At 44.3% G+C, this 22736-nt stretch overlaps 1 protein-coding gene across 2 annotated transcripts in view; it reads right to left on the minus strand.

Annotated features, from left to right (window-relative positions):
- mmp23bb (matrix metallopeptidase 23bb) overlaps positions 1-20299 on the minus strand; it is a 33701-nt gene extending 13402 nt beyond the window's left edge. Inside the window, exons 1-4 of one of the 2 annotated variants that reach the window (XM_072572118.1) lie at positions 19471-20299; positions 16535-16677; positions 7202-7338; positions 3617-3784 (exon numbers count right to left, since the gene is read on the minus strand). In XM_072572118.1, coding sequence (XP_072428219.1) covers positions 3617-3784; positions 7202-7338; positions 16535-16677; positions 19471-19620 — 598 coding nt within the window. In that variant the 5' untranslated portion in view covers positions 19621-20299. The remainder of the gene's footprint in view (positions 1-3616; positions 3785-7201; positions 7339-16534; positions 16678-19470) is intronic. The other variant, XM_072572117.1, reaches the window with a different exon arrangement.
- Between the last annotated feature and the right edge of the window lie 2437 nt (positions 20300-22736).

Raw genomic sequence — 22736 nt, forward strand, 5'->3', positions numbered from 1 at the left:
GAATATTGTGTCCAGTTCTGGGTGCCCTACTATATGAAAGATGTAGAGGCTTTGGAGAGGGTGCAAAGGTTTACCAGGATGCTGCCTGGACTGGAGGGCTTGCCTTATGCAGAGAGGTTGAAAAAGTTCAAACTTTTCTCTCTGGAGAGAAGGAGGATGAGAGGTGACCTGATTGAGGTATACAAGATAATGAGAGGAATAGATAGAGTCAATAGCCAGAGACTTTTCCCCAGGGCAGGATTGACTGGTATGTGGGGTCATAGTTTGAAGATATTAGGAGAAAGGTATAGAGGAGACGTCAGAGGTAGGTTCTTTACGCAGAGAGTTGTGAATGCATGGAATGCATTGCCAGTGGTGGTGGTGGAAGCAGAGACATTAGGGACATTTAAGCGACTGGTAGACATGCACATGGGCAGCAGTGATTTGGGGGGTGCGTAGGTTAGGTTATTATATTTTACATTAGGATTAAACCTCGGCACAACATCGTGGGCCAAAGGGCCTGTTCTGTGCTGTAATTTTCTATGTTCTATGTTCTATGAATGGATAGTGACTAAACATTCTGTAAGAGCAGGAGGAGCCCTTATATTCAACACCTCAGTGTGTCAATCCCAGTAACTCAGCTTCTAGAGCCAACCTTCGCTCAGTGGCACCTATCTCACCTCAGAGTCCATAGGTTAAGGATTCAAGTCCTAATCCAGAGACAAGACAATTGAGGTTGGCATCCCAGTGAAATACTGTATTTGGGACAGTATACTCACAGTGGCCTCATTGTCAGAGGGAATGTTTCTCAGTTAAATGAAGGCCTAGTTTCTGACAGAGGAGTGGGGAATCAACATTCTCCTTCCTTGCTGCTGTACCTGGTGGTGCTAGCATAAAGGATTGTTTTGGGACTTTACCGAACCACTTGGCTCAGGAAAATCCACATTTGTAGAATGATCAAGTGGCTTCATCCAGTATGACACCAGGGTCCTGTGATGAAGTTTTGATTTTTGCTGTGCTTCAAGACTCTGGTCCGTCACTTTCACAACAACAGAATATTGATTCAATATCTTTAATATCTTAGTCAACAAAAACACTGCAAGCTCGTTCTTGACACTTTCAATTAACCCCCAACAGAGCAGCTATTTGAGAGAGAGCTTCTGATTTTCATGTGTAATGAAATCAGATATCGTGAACAAACACAGTGCTGGAGAAACTCAGCAGATCTGACAGCATCTGCAGAGAGAGAAACAGAGTTAATGTTTCGAGTCCAATGTGACTATCCTTCAAAACGTCCTGACATAATCCCTGACAACCTAACTCTCACTTTAATGTCATTCCCTACATCTAAAGCCATTATAGTGCAAATTACTCTAATTTCCTGTTAATTCCTACTTCAAATACTGGAAGAGAGTGGCTGATCTCATCTTCTTACATCCCTGATAAATTTATGCACAGATTTCAAGATTCCACTGATTGCAAAACATGAGGAAACAACTTTTTTTGTCTGATCAGGAGCTGGACCTCCTCAGGACCATCTTTTTCCCAATTTAATAACTTGGCTGGAGAAGAGCAGTTAGATTACTTACTTACAGTGTGGAAATTGGCCCTTCGGCCCAACAAGTCCACACCAACCCTCTGAAGAGCAACCCACCCAGATCCATTCTGCCTACATTTACCCCTTCACTTAACACTACAGGCAATTTAGCATGGCCAATTCACCTAACCTGCACATCTTTATGACTGTGAGAGGAAACCGGAGCAAACCCATGCAGACACGGGGAGAATGTGCAAACTCCACACAGACAGTTGCCTGAGGCAAGAATTGAACCCTGGTCTCTGGTGCTGTGAGGCAGCAGTGCTAACCACTGTGCCACCGTGCCGCCAGGGGGACAGCATGTAAATTCCACACAGACAGTTACTCAAGGCTGGAATTGAACACTGTTCCCTGGCACTGGGAACTGCAGGTCAGGCAGTTGAAACTGGCACACATCAAACGTGAGGGTAGAATGCTACTGTGGGTCATTCTGAACTGCTTTGCACCTCAGAATGACAGATAATTGTTGTCTATTGAAAATGGCAATGCATATTTTGTTACCTGAGGTGACACTCCATCTAGGTGACTCAGTGGCTCATTGGTGAGCACTGCTGCCTTCCAGCGCCAGGGAACAGGTTTCAATTCCAGCCTTGAGTAATTGTCTGTGTGGAACTTACATGCTGTCCCCTGTCTGCATGGCATTCCTCCGGGTGCTCTAGTTTCCTTCCACCGTCTAAAGACATGCAGGTAAAGTTGATTGGCCATGCTAAATTGTACTGTAGTCTCCATGGATATGCAGGCAAATGTGAGAACTGCAGATGCTAGAAACCAGAGTTTAGATTAGAGTGTGCTGGAAAAGCATAGCAGGTCAAGCAGGATCCGAGGAGCAGGAAAAGCGACATTTCGGGGAAAGCCCTTCATTAGGAATGGAGGCATGGAGCCGCTAGGGTGGAGAGATAAATGGAGGGGGGTGGGGGGGAGCTGGGAAGAAGGTAGCAAAAAGTACAATAGGTGAATGGGGGTGGGGATGAAGGTGATAGGTCAGAGAAGAGGGTGAAACGGATGAATGGGAAGGGAGATTGGCAGGTAGGACTGGTCATGAGGACGGTGCTGAGCTGGAAGTTTGAAACTGGGGTAAGGTGGGAGGAGGGAAAATGAGGAAACTGGTGAAATCTACATTGATGTCCTGGGGTTGAAGTGTTCCGAGGTGGAGGATGAGGTGTTCTTCCTCCAGGCGTTGGGTGGTGGGGGATCGGCAGTGGAGGGGGCCCAGGACCTACATGCCCTCGGCAGAGTGGGAGGGGGAGTTGAAATGTTGGGCCTCAGGGCAGTGGGGTTGATTGGTGCAGGTGTCCTGGAGATGTTCCCTATTTGTCTCTACACTCTGGAGGCTCCTGCCTCCGTTCCTGATGAAGGGCTTTTGCTCGAAACGTCGATTTTCCTGCACCTCGGATGCTGACTGACCTGCTGTGTTTTTCCAGCACCACTCTAATCTAAAATCCATGAATATACAGACTAGGTGGGATCGCCTCGGTAACTGTGTGGTTATGGGGATCGGATGGGATGCTCTTCAGCGGGTCAGTGCAGACTGAAAAAGCTAAATGGCCTCTTTCCACACTGTAGTGATTCAATATTTTTACAGCAACTTAGTTTCTAACCAACTGTGGTAGAATCTTACTGTTTCTAGAGCTGAAAATGTGTTGCTGGAAAAGCGCAGCAGGTCAGGCAGCATCCAAGGAGCAGGAGAATCGACGTTTCGGGCATGAGCCCTTCACATTTTCAGCTCTGATCTCCAGCATCTGCAGTCCTCACTTTCTCCTCTTACTGCTTCTACCAAAGAATTTCACAAGAATACGCATTTTTTTACGTAATGATCAGCTGAGCATCTCAGCAGGGATTTGAATTAGTGCCTTAAATTATCCTGGTCCCCACCGCAAAGGGGAGATGTGGGTCACCGGTGCCTGACAGCACTTTCTCAGTACTGCAGTGAGACTCTGAACCTGGATTCTGAGTTCAGGTTTCGGCAGCAGCCTTAATACCCATTACCTCTCAATGCAGAGGAAAGAGTGCTACTTGATACAAAACGTTTACCGTCAATACCTTGTTTCCAGCTGAATCGGGACTTCCCCAGGATCCAGAACTCATGGTTGTCGAAGTGAATCTCACCAAGTGGTGGCAGGAAAGCATGACCAAGCTCACCATTGAGGCCATCGAAGCAAGGGTGAAGTGGAGCGAACCAGCAGTCAGTGTGATTAAACGTGTAAAACCCTGGAAAGCATTTAAAGTCTGCTTGAATTTTTTTTAAAAATTGTTTTGAGCTTCATTCTATCCACAAATGGTTTTGTGGAGTGCATTTCTTACTACTTGTTGGGATACCTGTTGTGGCTTCTTCATCCCCTCATTGGTCACAGATGCTATTGGCAAAGCCAGCATTTGTTACCCAACCCTAATAGTCCTTGAACTGAACAGTTTGTTCAGCCATTTCAGAGAGAGCAGTGAAGCATTGCTGTGGGTCTGGGGTCACGACTGTACCCCAGACTGAGTAAAGACAGTGGATTTCCTTCCCTAAAGGAAATTTGTGAAGCAAATGGGTTTTTACAACTATTGTCCTTAGTTTTGTGATCACCACAGAGACGAGCATTTCAAGCCCAGATTGCAACACCCATGTTCCCCAGGTTTCTATTTTCAAGAGTTTTGAAGAATGAGAGGTGATCTCATTCAAAATAGTTTAAGGAAAATACAGGTTAGATGAAGGTAAAATGTTTCCTCTGGTTGTGGAGTCAAAAGCCAGGGGACACAGTTTAAAAGTAAGGGGGAATTGATACAAGAGTCTGAAATTAGGAGTATTTTTCACTGAAGGTTACAAACCTTTGGAATTCTCTACCACAAAGGTCTCTCAGTCTGTTTAAGGTAGAAATTAATAGATTTCTGATTACCAATGGCATATGGGTTAGGGGGATAGGGTGAGCAAAAGGTATTGAAGTGTTTGATCAGCTATAATTGCATTGAATGGTGGGACAAGCTTGAAGGGCTGAATAGCCTACTCCTATTTGCCTGGGCCTCTTATTACTACCCTCATGACACTACCACATAACCACCTTGTCCACCTGTCATGAGTAATTTGTGCATTGGCCAGTTTCACACATGCACATCTAGAATTGGCAGGCTAGAGGTTAGATCCACCTCATAATCCATGATGGTTGGACAGTCATGTGTAAGAACCTCCTCTGCATTCCCTACCTCCAAGCCATGTAGCTAAAAACAAGGACTGCAAATGCTGGAAACCAGATTCTAGATTAGGGTGGTGCTGGAAAAGCACAGCAGTTTAGACAGCATCCGAGGAACAGGAAAATCGATGTTTCGGGCAAAAGCCCTTCATCAGGAATAGGGGCAAAGTGCCGACAGGGTGGAGAGATAAATGAGAGGAGGGTGGGGGTGGGGAGAAAGTAGAATAGAGTACAATAGGTGAATGGGGATGCGGATGGAGATGATAGGTCAGGGAGGAGGGTGGGGGAAGGTAGGAAAGAGTACAATGGGTGAATGGGGGTGGAGATGAAGGTGATAGGTCAGAGAGGAGGGTGGAGTGGATAGTTGGAAAGGAATGTAGGCAGGTAGGACAAGTCATGGGGACAGTGCTGAGCTGGAAGTTTGGAACTGGGGTGAGGTGGGGAAAGGGGAAATGAGGAAACTGGTGAAGTCCACATTGGTGCCCTGGGGTTGAAGTGTTCTGAGGCGGATGATGAGGCGTTCTTCCTCCAGGCGTCGGGTGGTGAGGGAGCGGCGGTGAAAGAGGCCCAGGACCTCCATGTCTTCGGCTGAGTGGGTGGGGGAGTTGAAATGTTGGGCCACAGGGCGGTGTGGTTGATTGGTGTGGACACCCTGAACTGCTGTGCTTTTCCAGCACCACTCTAATCTCCAACCCATGTCGCCAGATAAGAATCATCCATTGTAGCTGACAATTGCTTTACAGCAGAGAGCTTCCCAACAGCAAGAATACCAAAAGGAGAGGGTTTGGATGACTGTAGAGAAGATATTCAGACTTGACATGATGCAGAGAAACATCATGAGCTTGATTCCTAAAATCAGGGATTGAATTTTGTGTAAAAGAAACAGAATAATTTATCAGATTTGAGGTTAAAAAAAATCTAGATGTCCTTCACTAGAGGGCAACGTGGAACAGACTTTCAACAGGGGTCTGGGGATTTAGGAACAGAATACTACTTAAATGGAGAAATACTGCAGAAAACCACAACAGAAATGGATGTGAGAATACTTGCAAACAAAATACTGAAAACCAGCACACAGAGGCAGCAAGCAATCAGGAAGGCTAATAGAATATGATCCTTATTTCAAAGGGGTTTGAGCATAAGTGTCAGGAGGTCTTACTGCACCTGTACAATGTGTTAGTGAGATCACAGCTGGAGTGCTGTGAGCAGTTTCAGTGCTCTTATCCAATAAAATACATTATTTCATTTGAGGCAGTTCACAGAATGTTCACTAGGATGGTGGGATTGTCTTATGAGCAAAGACTAAACAGGTTGGGGCTCTACCTATTGGGCATTTAGAAGAATGAGAGGTGATCTTATTGAAACAGATAGGATTCTTAGGAGGTTTGACAGGGTAAATGCTGAGAGGAGGTTTCCCCTCATGGGACAGTCTAGGACTAGAGGGCAGTGTTGCAGAAAACAAAAAGGTGCCAATTTAAGACTGAGATGAGAAAGAATTTCTCCTGATATGGAGAGTCTTTGGAACTCCATGTCACAGACAGCTGTGGGGGCATTGTATATATTTAAGACTGAGAGATTTTTGATGGGTAGAGGAATGAAGGGTTACAGGGAAAGGGCAAGAAAGTGGACATGTGGAATATTGGGTCATCCATGACCTTTTTGAATGGCAGAGCAGGCTTGAGGGGCCAAATGGCCTGCTCTTGTTCTTATTTTATTACGGTGTTATTATGAAATGCCTTCGTTAAGACAGAGAAGAGGAGAATTCTTTCCTCTTACATTTTGGTGGTTGAAACTGTTCCCCAGGGAATGGTGGAAGCAAGGTCATGGAATACTTTCAAGGCAGAGGCAAAGAGGTTCTTGATGAATAGGGGAGCAAAGATTACCCTGGAAGGTGTGGCAGAATGTGGAGTTGAGACCACAATCAGACCAGCCGTGCTCTTATTGAATGATGGAGCAGGATTGAGCTTTCCGAAATGGCCTCCTCTTACTCTCCATGGAATTTGGGAAAGAGTTGCATTTTTACAATATTCCAGCAGCTCCTTCATTGGAAATCTGACAACTACATGTGGAATTTGAACCCATATGTTTTAGGATCATTTGTCCACAGCAGCAAGATTGTTAGTTTCAGAAACATAACAACTACAGCACTAACGCTAGAAACTGACACTGGTTCAGAATCCTGTCCGGCCAAAAGAATGATTTGCACTTTCATAACCACCTTACATCAGAGAGGTTTTCATTTAAAACAGCCAAATAGATACTTTAAAGTATTTGTAACATAGGAAACATGGCAACCAAGTGCAAACAACAATCCCACTTAAAATGTCTGCAGTAATAACTAAATAACGTGTCTTTTTGTGATACTAAGTAAGAGAATATGCCATATTGTAAAGTCAATACACAAAGGGCAACAGCCTCAGCAGAAATGGAAAGAAACTGCATTGAAATCAGAGCCCACCGATTTTGATATCTGCATCCTTCTTTGGTGGCACCTCTGTGAAAGTCAAAGGTGACACATCACTCCACATTACAAACGCTATGGCAATGGCCTTCCTGGTGTCATGTTTATTCAGAGTGCTTGGAAACTGCACAATCCTGTGGAGAAATACAAGAGTTTCAGCTTGGAAAAGGCTTTGTCTCTAACCCATTGGTCTACAATGGTCTTATGATGATATTTCTGTCTCAGTGAGAGTGACACTGACTTTGGACACAAGTGTAATGGTCTGGCAGGAGCCATCTGCTGCCCGTCTCTCCCATCTGCTCAATGGCTCAGACTTACTTATCTTTAACTTTATTGGTTAAAAAACATAATTTCAAAAGGAGTTGAGGATTTCAATCAAACCTGTGGGAGATGATCAAACTAAAACTGATTTTCAAAATTCACTATTCTCGATAGTGTTGCCATCTTTTCAGGATGGTTCTGGAGTCTTCAAGAATTAGAATCACAGAATGATCACAGCATAGCCCAGCGAAGTGTTGACCCTCTACAAAGAGCAATTTAGCATTTCCCACCCATCATCCCATCCCTCCCTATTACCTAACCTATCTCCAGTTTTCCAACTCCTCAGTTCATCTTTTGAAAGTCAATTAGTTCTTCTTTCGTGATCTGGCAAGGGAAAATGTTCAGAACTACTTGAAAATGGCAGGGGAGTGGCACAAGGGGGATTACTTTTTCAAAAGACAGGCACATAGATGGCAGGCCAAAAGGTCTCATTTTGTGCATGAACCAATCTATGACTCTATAAATAAATTCAGTTCTGAGGAAGAGTCACCGCACCTAAAACATTAACTCTGATTTCTCTTCACAGATGCTGTCAGACCTGCTGAGCATTTCTGACTATTTCTGTTTCTGTTTCTGAATGACAGCATCCACAGTTGTTTTGATTTTTATTTTGTTAGTGACCTCAGTTGATATCATGGCCTGATGCTCCCCTTTGTGGTCATGATCTAGGGAGATATAGGAGGAGGTATCTGAGTGCTGGTACTCAGCCTCTGCAATATAGAGGTCAGGACACCAGAGAAAAAATAAAAGGGGATAAACAAAGTTTCTTCATGCTCTTGTTACGACATGGCAGTGAACCCTTCTGTTAATTCAACCAAACACCCAAAAAAGCTCCCCTTTCTCTTAACTGCTTATTACCTGCCTCCAACTCAATAACAATATACTGTTCCAATAAAACACTTATTAAAATTACATCAACTTAATTTCAAAACCATACAGCAGCTGTGGGCTTCGGTGTCTTTCTTTTTCCAGCTGAGATCTCCCTGGGTCGTCTTCTTTCATTTTACTGTGAATATGTTTCATATGAAAAGGTACCTTTGATAGAGAATGTTCCGATGGCAGTTACTCTGTCTGACTTGCAAACTGCCTGCCTTTTTTTTAACCCCAGTTCTTAGAGCCTCATAGCTCTTATCTATTTTTAAGGCCCACACCTTAGTATCAAAATTAGTATGCTTAATTCTTTCAAACTCAACATAAGTCTGACCTGGTTCCTTCTTTATGTTTCTGAACCATTGTCTAAACACTTCTGATACCAATTTATAAGCGCTCAAAATAGCCTGTTTGATATCTGCATAATCACTTGACCCCTCACCTGACAGCATTGCAAATACCTCACTAGCTCTGCCTACCAGGTTAGTCTGAACTAGCATTACCCACAAGTCCGCTGACCACTCCATCTGCCTAGCCAATCTTTCAAATGAAACAAAGAAGGCTTCGACATCTATCCCATCCATATGTGGCAATATTTTAACATATTTGTATACATCTCTCTTCATCTACATCTGTTAACTTGACTTTCCTGACTAACACACAACTTCTGAAGTTCAAATTCTCTCTCCTTTTCTTTTTCCTCTCTATCTTTTTCTTCTCTCTCTTTCTCTCTCACGGCTCTTCTTTCACTTTCTTTATCTTCTAACTCTATTTTCCTCAATTGTAATGCAAGTTGTTTTTTTAACTCTACTGAACTTGGCTGTTTCTCTGACACATCTAAGTGTTTGACCAACTCCCTTACAATTTAAGCTTTTCTTTTGTCCCTGGTAAGACCCAATTCTAATCTATTTGCTAATTCTAAAAGTATAGCCTTTCTCTGCCTTTCTTGGCAAATTTGGGAATTATCTTCAAACAGAACCTTACTTACCTGTAGCGGGCAGCGGAAGTGAGGTTGGAGCGCATAGCTGGGCGGGAAGGTAAGTGATTAGTATTTGAGTGGGTGTGTTCTAGACCCCAGGTTATTGACTCAGTGTTCTTGTTTTTGGAGACAGTGTACAGTCATGGCAGCACAGGCGGTGGAATGTTCCTCCTGCAGGATGTTTGAGGTAGGGGTGACCACCGATACTCCTGCCGACTTCGTGTGCAGGAAATGCAGTCAGATCCTGATCCTCACCGAACGAGTTAGGGAACTGGAACTGGAACTGGATGAGCTGAGGATTATTAGAGAGGCTGAGAGGGTGATCGATAGAAGCTACAGGGACATAGTTACGCCAGAGAACAGAGGTAGCTGGGTAACAGTTAGAGGTGGGAAGGGGAAGAAACAGGCAGTGCAGGGTTCCCCTGTAGTCGTTCCCCTAAAAAATAAGTATGCAGCTTTGGAAACTGTTGGGGGGGACAGCCTTGCAGGTGTAAGCTGCAGTGAAGGGGTCTGTGGCTCTGAGATTCAGAAGGGAAAGGGGGAGAAGAAGAGAGCGCTAGTTATAGGGGACTCTCTAGTTAGAGGGACGGACAGGCGGTTCTGTGGACATGGGCGAGACTCTCGGATGGTTTGTTGCCTCCCGGGTGCTAGGGTCCGAGACGTCTCGGACCGTGTCTTCAGAATCCTTAAGGGGGAGGGTGTGCAGCCAGAAGTCGTGGTACACATTGGCACCAACGACATAGGTAGGAAGAGGGGCGGGGAGGTCATTCAAGAGCTCAAGGAGTTAGGCTGGAAGCTAAAAGCTAGGACAGACAGAGTCGTCATCTCTGGGTTGTTGCCGGTGCCACGTGACAGAGAGGCAAAGAATAGGGAGAGAGTGCAGTTGAACACGTGGCTGCAAGGATGGTGTAGGAGGGAGGGCTTCAGATATTTGGACAATTGGACTGCATTCTGGGGAAGGTGGGACCTGTATAAACAGGACGGGTTGCACCTGAACCAGAAGGGCACCAATATCCTGGGGGGTAGGTTTGCTAGCACTCTTCGGGGGGGTTTAAACTAATTTGGCAGGGGGATGGGATCCGGACTTGTAGTCCAGCAAGTAAGCTAGCTGTGTGTCAGGATGTCCAAGACTGTAGGGAGGCTGTGGAGAAGGTAGCACTGACAGGGACTACTTACGGACACAGAGATGGGCTCAAGTGCGTATACTTCAATGCAAGGAGTATCAGAAATAAGGTGGGTGAACTTAAGGCATGGATCGGTACCTGGGACTACGATGTTGTAGCCATCACGGAAACATGGATAGATGAGGGACAGGAATGGCTGTTGGAGGTTCCTGGTTACAGATGTTTCAGTAAGATTAGGGAGGGTGGTAAAAAAGGAGGGGGGGTGGCATTGCTAATTAGAAATGGTATAACGGCTGCAGAAAGGAAGTTTGAGGGAGATCTGCCTCTGGAGGTAGTATGGGCTGAAGTCAGAAATAGGAAAGGTGCAGTCACCTTGTTGGGTGTTTATTATAGGCCCCCCAATAGCAGCAAAGATGTGGAGAAACAGATTGGGAAACAGATTTTGGAAAGGTGCAGAAGCCACAGGGTCGTAGTCATGGGCGACTTCAACTTCCCAAATATTGATTGGAAGCTCTTTAGATCAAGTAGATTGGATGGGGCGGTGTTTGTGCAGTGTGTCCAGGAAGCTTTTCTAACGCAGTATGTAGATTGTCCAACCAGAGGGGAGGCCATATTGGATTTGGTACTCGGTAACGAACCGGGACAAGTGGTGGGCTTGTTAGTGGGTGAATATTTTGGTGATGGCGACCACAATTCTGTCACTTTCACCTTGGTTATGGAGAGGGATAGGTGCACACAACAAGGAAGTTTTTACAATTGGGGGAAGGGAAATTACGATGCTGTAAGACAGGATTTGAGGAGCATACGTTGGGAGCATAGGCTGTCAGGGAAGGATGTGGTGGAAATGTGGGACTTTTTCAAGGAGCAGATACGACGTGTCCTTGATATGTATGTACCGATCAGGCAGGAAAGAAATGGTCGTGTGAGGGAGCCTTGGTTGACGAGGGAGGTTGAATGTCTAGTAAAGAGGAAGAAGGAGGCTTACATAAGGTTGAGGAAACAAGGTTCAGACAGAGCAGTGGAGGGATACAGGATAGCCAGAAGGGACCTGAAGAAAGGGATTAGGAGAGCTAAGAGAGGGCATGAAAAATCCCTGGCGGATAGGATCAAGGATAACCCCAAGGCATTCTATGCGTATGTGAGAAACCTGAGAATGACGAGAACGAGGGTAGGTCCGATCAAGGACAGTGGTGGGAGACTGTGTATTGAGTCGGAAGAGATAGGAGAGGTCTTGAACAAGTACTTCTCTTCAGTATTTACGAACGAGAGGGACTGTATTGTTGAAGAGGAGAGTGTGAAACGGACTGATAAGCTAGAAGAGATATCTGTTAGGAAGGAAGATGTGTTGGACATTTTGAACAACTTGAGGATAGACAAGTCCCCCGGGCCTGACGGGATATATCCTAGGATTATGTGGGAAGCAAGAGAGGAAATTGCAGTACCGTTGGCAATGATCTTCTCGTCTTCACTGGCAACGGGGGTGGTACCAGGGGACTGGAGAGTAGCGAATGTTGTGCCCCTGTTCAAAAAAGGGAATAGGGATAACCCCGGGAATTACAGGCCAGTTAGTCTTACTTCTGTGGTAGGCAAAGTAATGGAAAGGGTACTGAGGGATAGGATTTACGAGTATCTGGAACGGCACTGCTTGATTAGGGACAGCCAGCACGGATTTGTGAAGGGTAGGTCTTGCCTTACAAGTCTTATTGAATTCTTCGAGGAGGTGACCAAGCATGTGGATGAGGGTAGAGCAGTGGATGTAGTGTACATGGATTTTAGTAAGGCATTTGATAAGGTTCCCCATGGTAGGCTTATGCGGAAAGTCAGGAGGCATGGGATAGAGGGAAATTTGGCCAATTGGATAGAAAACTGGCTAACCGGTCGAAGTCAGAGAGTGGTGGTAGATGGTAAATATTCAGCATGGAGTCCAGTTACAAGTGGAGTTCCGCAGGGATCAGTTCTGGGCCCTCTGCTGTTTGTAATTTTTATTAATGACTTAGATGAGGGAGTCGAAGGGTGGGTCAGTAAATTTGCAGATGATACAAAGATAGGTGGAGTTGTGGACAGTGAGGAGGGCTGTTGTCGGCTGCAGAGGGACTTAGATATGATGCAGAGCTGGGCTGAGGAGTGGCAGATGGAGTTCAACCCTGCCAAGTGTGAAGTTGTCCATTTTGGAAGAACAAATAAGAATGCGGAATACAGGGTTAATGGTAGGGTTCTTGGTCAGGTGGAGGAACAGAGGGATCTTGGGGTCTATGTACATAGATCTTTGAAGGTTGCCACTCAGGTGGATAGAGTTTGTAAGAAGGCCTATGGAGTATTATCGTTCATTAGCAGAGGGATTGAATTCAAGAGTCGTGAGGTGATGTTGCAGCTGTACAGGACTTTGGTTAGGCCACATTTGGAGTACTGTGTGCAGTTCTGGTCGCCTCACTTTAGGAAAGATGTGGAAGCTTTGGAGAGGGTGCAGAGAAGATTTACCAGGATGTTGCCTGGAATGGAGAGTAGGTCATACGAGGATAGGTTGAGAGTTCTCGGCCTTTTCTCGTTGGAACGGCGAAGGATGAGGGGTGACTTGATAGAGGTTTATAAGATGATCAGAGGAATAGATAGAGTAGACAGTCAGAAACTTTTTCCACGGGTACAACAGAGTGTTACAAGGGGACATAAATTTAAGGTGAAGGGTGGAAGGTATAGGGGAGATGTCAGGGGTGGGTTCTTCACCCAGAGAGTGGTGGGGGCATGGAATGCGCTGCCCGTGGGAGTGGTAGAGTCAGATTCATTGGCGACCTTTAAGCGGCATTTGGATAGGTACATGGATGGGTGCTTAATCTAGGATAGAAGTTCGGCACAACATCGTGGGCCGAAGGGCCTGTTCTGTGCTGTATTGTTCTATGTTCTATGTTCTCTAGAACCTCTATCAATCTTAAGAACCATTACTCTTACTTTTAATTAACAACTACAAGTAACTAAAATTAAACAAATTGTCTCACTTACATTTTATTTAAAGATCTGGAACACTTACTGGCAAGTGTTTAAATCTGCTGGGAGCTTTTGTACCCCAAATCTGTTCAAATTTGTCCAAATTTCACACAGGATCTGTCTAAACCTTTACAAATCACGGATCGGAGCCCCCAACCTGTTATGACGTGATGGTGAACCCCTCTGTTAATTAAGCCCAACACCAGAAAAGCTCACCTCACCTCGTATTCTGTTAAAACATGAATGACAGAGAATTACCAACTTCCACTATTTAAACAAAATAAGATCGATTTATTCTTTAACTCTAAAAGTGAACATTAAACAATGACTATTCACAACTCTAAGCCCCTCTTTCTCTTAACTGCTTATTATCTGCCTCCAACTCTAACAATGTACTGTTCCAATAAAACACTTATTAAAATTACATCAATTTAATTTCAAGTGTCTTTCTTCTTCCACCTAAAGATTTCCTTGGGTCATCAGTTTTCTTTTTACTATGAATTTGTTTCATACAGAAAGGTACCTTTGACAGAGTTTTTTTTCAATGGCAGTTACTCTGTCAATGGCAGCTGCTCTCTCATTGGAAGTTACTCTGTCTGACTTTCAAACTGTCTGCCTTTTTTGAATTCAAATGGATTTTAGTACCCTGGATCATAATTTAAACTGATTGGTTAAACTCAAATTGTTGTCAAAACAGCAACCATCTCAGGTATCTATTTCTCAGTCAAATGTTACATATTTTCAACTTTCCAGTACAATCCGGGACTGCTAGTTAGTCATATGACAGGTGCTTATGACATATGCAAAACAGCATTCACTCTCTCTCAAAGGCACGGTACACACCTTCAACTTCATAGCTCTCTGCCTGGGGTCCTTATGATCTTGAATATCTGTATCTCTTCCATACGCACACACACATTCAAAAGCTAAATGTTGGGTTTGAATATATGAAGCACTGGACACACTGCCCTCTCCAGGTGGTGTGTGCATTGAGTTGGAAATGTGTGGCCCCACAGCCATTTAAAGGCTAATTGGAGCTGTGAGTCAGGAGTTCAATCCCTCAGCAACTGGAAGCCTTGCCTCAAAGAGCAGCCAGCCAACCACTATATCCCAGCAGCGCACCAGCACTTGTCATCAGTGGGGCTGTAGCACTGGGTCAGTGTTTGGTGAGCTCACTGGGTGCCAAGCTGGATGTCCTTGGAGAAAGTGATGTAGAGACTGGAGCTTGAGGGGTCATGGTGAGATAGCAACCTGTGTGGGTGAGGGAACAGAACATGGCAGGGGAGGATGGAGGTAACAACCCCCTCCTGCAGCCCCTGGCTTGCCATCACCCTTGCAGGGGTACTATGTTGGTTGCCTACTGGATCTGATCCTCCCTCAGCCAGTTAACTATCGGTGGCGATAGCAGGATGAAACCTTTCAGAAGGTAGCAATTGACAATGTCATTGATGGACTGAAAGACAGGCCACCCGATACAGCTCCCATTACGGATATAATGTGTGTCTGTGTCTGTGAGTCTGTGTCTGTATCTGTGTGTGCGTGTGCGTGCAACTGAAATTTTGGAGATGACACAAAGAAACCCTTTGATTGAACAGGGCAGGAGACAATGTGATGGAATTTCCAGGAGTGTGATAACTCGAATTGGCAGGCCAAACCCTTGCTGGGTGTCAACAGGGTGAGAAGGCTCAAGAGTGATGCTCACATCTGGGCACAACAGGAAAATCAAGCATTTGTTGCCTGGGATTATCTGTGCATCTATTAGGGTAGATACAAATCCTAAAATCCTCATCTGTCAGCTCATGAAGCAGCTCAAAAGTAGTACATTCTGATAATCAACAGAGATAAAAGCAGTCAAACCATGAGGTTTAACTTCCTTTCAAGCTGAGTTGCACTGCAAAATACATTTGAGCTGCTTGAGCGATGGTGGTAGAATATTTGTTTTTTATGCACTTGTGAGACATGGGCTGGCCAGCATCTATTGCCTGCCCTCAGTTACCTTTGAGAAGGTGGTGGTGAGCTGGTTCTAACCACTGCAGTCCATGTGCTGTAGGTTGATCAACAATGTCCTTAGGGAGAGAATTTCAGGATTTTGAATCAATTGATAGGGCACTGTCTTTTACTGTATAACATTAGGTTACAGTGTTGGTGGGGACTGGCCTGTCACTGTGTAACACTGGGGTACAATAGTGGTGGGGACCAGTCTATCATTGTACAATGCTGCTCAGTATTGCACTTTGGAGTGAGATTAATTTGAGGATAGTTAATCAATGGAATTATGGAAGAACAGAACATAGAACAATCCAGACCCTTCAGCCCTCGCTGTTGTGCTGGCCATCTATCGTGCTCTAAGATCAGACTAACTCACATACCCTTCATTGTTCAAACTTCCTTGTACCTATCCAAGAGTCACTTAAATGTCCCTAAAGTATCTGACAAATAGTTGGCATATTTTTATTCATCTGCTTAATGTTGGATTTTGCCTAAATGATTCAGGTGTCAATTTGCTGCACTGACTCCAGGTGAAAATTGATTTGTATCACTGAAAGTAAAGCCATCAGGACTGGCTCACAAGAATACAATATCTCAAAGGAAACTCCAACAAATCCTGCATGCAAAGAGATGCTGATTGGCTGACAAGTGGTACAAATGATGCCATGGAGAATGCACCAAGCAACATTTAACTCCCAAATTTTTGCTTAAATTCAAACTGGGCAAGGCAGCTCTGATTGGTGAAGGAAAGAATGCAGCAGGGTTTAAGGGATACAATGTGTGGACGTGTTCTCACCATAGCCTGAGACAGGAGGACATGTCAGGGTCTTAAAATCTGATCTTGATGCCCTCAGCGGGTCTTCTACATCTAGGTATAGTCAGGGTTGCTGGTCTAGGTCAGCAGCAGTACTGGGGTTCCTGACTTAAATTGCTGGCCCTGATCCTCACTCTTTACAAAGGACAGATTCATTCCAGGCCACGTAACATATGTTACTAAAATATATAAGTTAATCACATCATATATCTGCATCTGTGGCACGATTTGGCTACTCTCTTATGCTCACTCACTTGTAGGTGATGTTGAAGTGGTCCCATTTGTGCAGTAAAGGGTTAATGGCATAACGTCTCTGACGCCGTAAGAATGTGTTGGGTAGCTCTTCTGGTGAGGTAGGTATCTGATATGATTTTCTTAACGCAGTTCTTCCTGTTTGCTGGAAACACAATGGCAAGGACTCTGTTAAACAACAGCTAAAGGTGGTGAAGAAAGGATCGAGCCAAACCGATGATCGATAAGAGGAAAAGATGGAAATCTTAGACTTTCTCCAGGACTGACCAGCTGCCATTGGTGTGCAATGGAAGGATATACAATTTGGTAATAAACCCGTTTAGCCACATTATTAATGCCTTGTCCTTGACCTTGACCTAAATCTATAACTTCTGGTTCAGTTAATGTAGTCAGGTAGCAGGAGCAGGTTGCCAACTCATGTAAAAGTTAATAGAACAGCATAAGTAACCAAATGGCTACGCCTTTCTTATGACAGCCTATTAAGCAGACACATTTATCCATTTTAAACAAATACTCTATAACAGTTGATATCATAGATATCCGAGTGCCCAGTGTAGGATCTCAGTGATCCTTGGCTCCCATTCATCCTTCTCTATGTATCTCCAGACTTGCTGTTTGATAGTATAAGGCTTCTAGGTTAAAACGGCTGGGATGCAAGACAGATGCTAACACGTTTTATAAAAATTTACCCCTCCAATGTTAACATCAATAGACCCATCAATATAGTTATTCACAACTGGTGAACTTTCAGAAGAATATTACTTTTCGAATATCGAATTCCAAGCCAGTGATGTGGACCCTCCCTGTGTGGACAACACATTAAAATATTAACATTGAGACATCATTGGAGTTTAACAAGGTCTTGTCATCAGATCAGTGGTAGGATTACTAATTTTAGATTCTTGCAGATACCAATACTTAAGCTCCTGACTCCAACTGCTCTGTCTACATCCACTAATCACTGGTCACCCAATATTACACTGCTCTACCTAACCAGTAAGTTGAAAGTGAACAGATATGTCACTACCCAGTTGATTGTCAAGAATTGGTCAGTAGGTATATTTCTCCAATCCCTTGACCTGAAGGCTGCAGGTTTAAATCTGACTTCAGGATAACAAGTACAAAACTCTGTGAATCCTGATGGGGAATTGCACATTCAAAGGCATCATCTTCTAGGTGCTGAACTGAGGCCTCACCTGTTCATACAAATGGAGGGAAAAGATTGCATGCCTCCATTTTTGAAGCACAAAAGGGAGTTTGGCCAATGTCCTCAACAAGGCAAGCATGTAGGTACAGCAGGTAGTGAAGAAAGCTAATAGCATGCTGGCCTTCACAACAAGAGGGATTGAGTATAGAAGCAAAGAGGTTCTTCTGCAGCTGTCCAGGGCCCTGGTGAGACTGCACCTGGAATATTGTGTGCAGTTCTGGTCTCCAAATTTGAGGAAAGACATTCTGGCTATTGAGGGAGTGCAGCGTAGGTTCACGAGGTCAATTCCTGGAATGGCGGGACTATCTTATGTTGAAAGATTGGAGTGACTGGGCTTGTATACCCTTGAGTTTAGAAGACTGAGAGGGGATCTGATTGAGATGTATAAGATTATTAAAGGATTGGACACTCTGGAGGCAGGAAACATGTTTTCGCTGATGGGTGAGTGCTGAACCAGAGGACACAGCTTAAAAATACGGGGTAGACCATTTAGGACAGAGATGAGGAGAAACCTCTTCACCCAGAGAGTGGTGGCTGTGTGGAATGCTCTGCCCCAGAGGGCAGTGGAGGCCTAGTCTCTGGATTCACTTAAGAAAGAGTTGGATAGAGCTCTCAAGGATAGTGGAATCAAGGGTTATGGAGATAAGGCAGGAACAGGATACTGATTAAGGATGATCAGCCATGATCATAATGAATGGTGGTGCAGGCTCAAAGGGCAGAATGGCCTACTCCTGCACCTATTGTCTAAAAGGTTTACCCCCAATCAAAATCACAAAAACAGGTAATCTGAACATTAGACATAGCAAATGCTGAGAGTTTGCTATATGCAAGTCAGCTGCCGAGCGTGCGGTGCTTGGAAAAGCACAACCGGTCAGGCAGCATCCGAGAAGCAGGAGAATCGACGTTTTGAGCATAAGCCCTTCATCAGGAATGAGGCTTGTGGGATTGATGAAGGGTTTATGCCCGAAACGTCGACTCTCCTGCTCCTCGGATGCTGCCTGACCGGCTGTGCTTTTCCAGCACCACACTCTCGACTCTGATCTCTAGCATCTGCAGTCCTCACTTTCTGCAAGTCAGCTGCCTCCTGTCCTTTTTTACAAAAGTGACTACATTTCAAAACTACTTCGCCTGCTCTAAAGCCTAGTTTGTGAAAAGTACTGTGTCAATGCAAGTCTTCTTTTCAACCATCAGTATTTACACAACTCAAACAAAATAATTTAAAGCTAATTAAAAACAACGTTTGAGATGCCCCTGCAATTCTGGGCTTCACTCACAGCTGGGTTCAGGAGATTTATTTTTATTTCCTGGACATTCCAGCCCAGTTGTGAACGAATGGCAATACCAGTTGCTGACAAACATTGACAGCAATAATGTAAACAGGAAGAGGGAGAGATTTATTCTGGTCGGTATTGGAGCCAAAATCTAAATATCTCTGCAAAAGTTTACCCTATTTGCTATCTTAAATGAATACAAGTTCAAGATGCACTGGGAAACATATGGGGACAGAGTATTCATAACCATGAAATAACAAGTATCTTTCATTGTTTGAAACCTAATTCCTACAGATAGACAGAAATATATCAAATTATTTTTAAAATCTCTGGAAAGCAATTTAATCTCAAGATGGCTGTTTTCTCTCGGTAAGATTTCTCTCCCTCGATAATTTGTTTTTGTTTTACTCTGGGTGAACAAAGAATCGCTTTTGTGAATGTTTGTAAAATCCATTCTTACCAACTCAATCTTCCACGGTGGAAAAGCTTCAGCCGGACCAAGAAACTTCACAGACATCCAGAGCAACAAGAAAAAAGAGAAACTCCAAGGAAATATTTCGAAATTAGATCCTTTACACCTACAACTTTCTCTTCGAGATTGTCTGCACATTCCCTTTCTCTTTATATCTAATGCAGCGGGCAACTGGACAGTGGCTCTTCAATAATAAAAAGGCTTCACAGTCGCTGACACTGTGCTCCACTAGCAGTGAGTTAGGGGCAAGTTCTTGCACATTTCTGCCACAATGGGATAACATTCACAAAATATCAGGAGTGGATGAAAAGCCCTGAGAGGCAGGCTCCCTCTCAGACTCACCTCCCCAGATTGAAAGCAGCTGTGAGAAACTGGAGAGAATGCCAAGTGAGACTCCTGCCAGCGCAGCACTCCGGCCTCCTTATTTTATATGGTCATTATTGGTCCCTGTGCTATATTCCGACCAGCAAAACACACCGGCAGCGACTCTTCTCACAAAAAAGTTTCACTGTGACTGAATAAAGCGCATTTTCCTTTCAGTCTGTCAGACTCTGGGTCATAATCTGGGTTTTTCATTGAGTTCTCCAGGAAACCCAGACGTTGCAGAGCAAGCAGCAATCTTGCCGGCGGGTCGTAGGTTCAATCCTCGAGACTGGAAGCCAGGCTGACACTGGGCTCAGTCCAGCCCGCAGGAAGCAGCATAGTGCTGAAGGTGCTGCTTTCTTTTGAATGAGACGATAAATTGAGGCAGCGTGAAGTGGCACTCGATATCTTCCTAATCAAGCGGTCCAGAGATAATGTTACACACCTCTGGAGCTGATGGGACTTGAACCTGGGCCTCCTGGGCTCAGATATAGGAACACTACCACCGCATCACAAGAGCCCTTTCTCTCAGGTCCTAAGTTTTATACATTTAACCCATTTTTAAATATTTCAGAAGTATTATTACATATCCCTGGAGCAGGGCGTGACTTGAATGTGGGCCTCCTGGCTCAGAGGTGCCACAAGAGCCCGCCCCATGATCCTATATGCAGAGAAGTTTCACCTGGTCAATATAAGTACCTAAGCTGTCGCAATAACATCTTATCTGGTGATTAATCTCACTGTGGGCTTTTGTTATGTAGAAATTGAATGCTCCGGGCTTCTCTGGTGCCGCAGTACAGTCCCTCCTCTGGCCTAGAAGTGCTACTTCCCCCAGTCAAACATCTATAAATTGAATCGTGCAATTACTTTAGTGATAAGTTTTTTGTTATGTGGGTGAGACATCAGTTCAAAGTCTAGAGCGCTGCTGAGGTGAATGTTCAAAAAGATATTGGCCAAGTGATGCATAAAACATCATAAATTCTTCCTATTTGTATTCGAGTCTCATCAGCCAGAGTCACGGGACTAAAGAAAAAAAATTCGTTTTACTTGTATCTGAAAGATGAAATCAACCAGTAATACGATTGTTAAAAGTCATCCAGGGAATGTATACATTTCAATGAAACTTGATGCTTGTTATTCCTATATGACAATCTGAAACACATTTTTGCTTTCTGGAAATATGTTATTATGAATCAATGTCAGAAAAGGGAGGGCAAAAATCCATGAGGTAGATGTCTGCAGAGTTTTCTCCGGCTGGCTGGAAAGTGAAACGTTCTTTGAAAACAGCACCTAAATTATGGTGTGGAGAGATTTGATTCCATTCTTGAGGAACCAAAAAAGGTATAAATAATACATTTTGTTTTCTACTCTGTGAGAACACTCATTGCATAGAAAAATAACTAATGGACAAGAAACAAAAAGTGTGAATAAGGGTTTTTTTTTAAGGTTGTTGACACGTAACCAGTGGGATTCCACAGGGATATGTGCTGGGATCACATTGTTTGCAATATATATTAATGACATGGGGGAAGGAGGTGAATGTGCTGAAGCCAAATGAGACACATAAAGGCGGAAAGGCAAATTGCAAGAGGGATACAAACAGTTAACGGAGAGATATTGATAGATTAGATTACTTACAGTGTGGAAACGATGGGATAAGCAAGGGGCAAAATGTCAGCAATTGGAGTGTAATGCGGGAAAATGTGAAGTTGTTTGAAGTGAGCAGAAAATATTTAAATAGAGAAAAACTGCAGAAAGCTGCAACATAAAGGGACTTAGGAATATTTGTTTATAAAACACAGAAAGCTAGCATACAGGACAGCGGGTAATCAGGAGGGCGAATGGAATGTTCGTGATTACATGCCTGTCTTGTCCATGCTGACCCAAAGACACCCAGATGCCCTTTCTAATCCCATCTTCCTGCACATGACCCATAACCTTGCAACTTACAGCACTTGAAGTGCAGATCCAGGTATTTTAAAAAGAGTTTAAGGTCTCTGCCTCCACCACCAATGCAGACAGCAAATTCCAGACGCCTACCACCCTATGTATAAAAAAGGGTTTTCTTCACCTGCCCTCTAATCCTCTGCCACTTAGTTTGAACCTATGACCCGTGGTTTTTGAACTCTCTGCCAAGGGAAACAAGTTCCTTCTGTCTACTGCATCTCTACCCCTCACAATTTTGAATACCTCATTTTTGTCATCCCTGAGCCTTCTCTGTTCCAAGGGAAGCATCCCCAATCTCTCCTAGCTTCTACAATTCTCCAGCCCGGCAACATTCTAGTAAATCCTCTCTGCACTCTCTCCAGAGCATTTACATTCTTCCTGTAATGTGGTGACCAGAACTGCACACAATACTCCAGTTGTGCTCGCTCCAGGGTCTTATACAGTTTCCCCATGATATCCCTACTTTTGTTTCTATGCCTCTGTTGATGAAGGTGAGCATTCCTTCTTCCTTCTCTACAACATAATCTACCTCTGCTGCTACTTTTAGGGATCTGTCTACTTGCAGACCAGCATCTCCCACTTCATCTACCCCTCTCAGTATATTCCCATTATGATGCCTTCCCTCCTACTACCTGACCTCCCTCAATGTATTACCAGACAGTGGTCCAGGACATTCAGCCTCGGACCTTCAGGTGACCATCCTCCAAGGTGGACTTCGGGACAGGCAGCAGAGGAAAGTGGCCGAGCAGAGGCTGATAGCTAAGTTCGGTATCCATAGGGAGGGCCTCAACTGGGACCTTGGGTTCATGTCACATTACAGGTGACCACCATTGCACTACACACACACACAGATATTCCTACACACACACACACTCTCACATACACACGGACACAGGTACACACAGACGCGCACACAGACACCCACACACACCCTTATAGACACA

The sequence above is a fragment of the Chiloscyllium punctatum genome, chromosome 6 (genome assembly GCF_047496795.1).
Source record: "Chiloscyllium punctatum isolate Juve2018m chromosome 6, sChiPun1.3, whole genome shotgun sequence".
Lineage (NCBI taxonomy): Eukaryota > Metazoa > Chordata > Chondrichthyes > Orectolobiformes > Hemiscylliidae > Chiloscyllium > Chiloscyllium punctatum.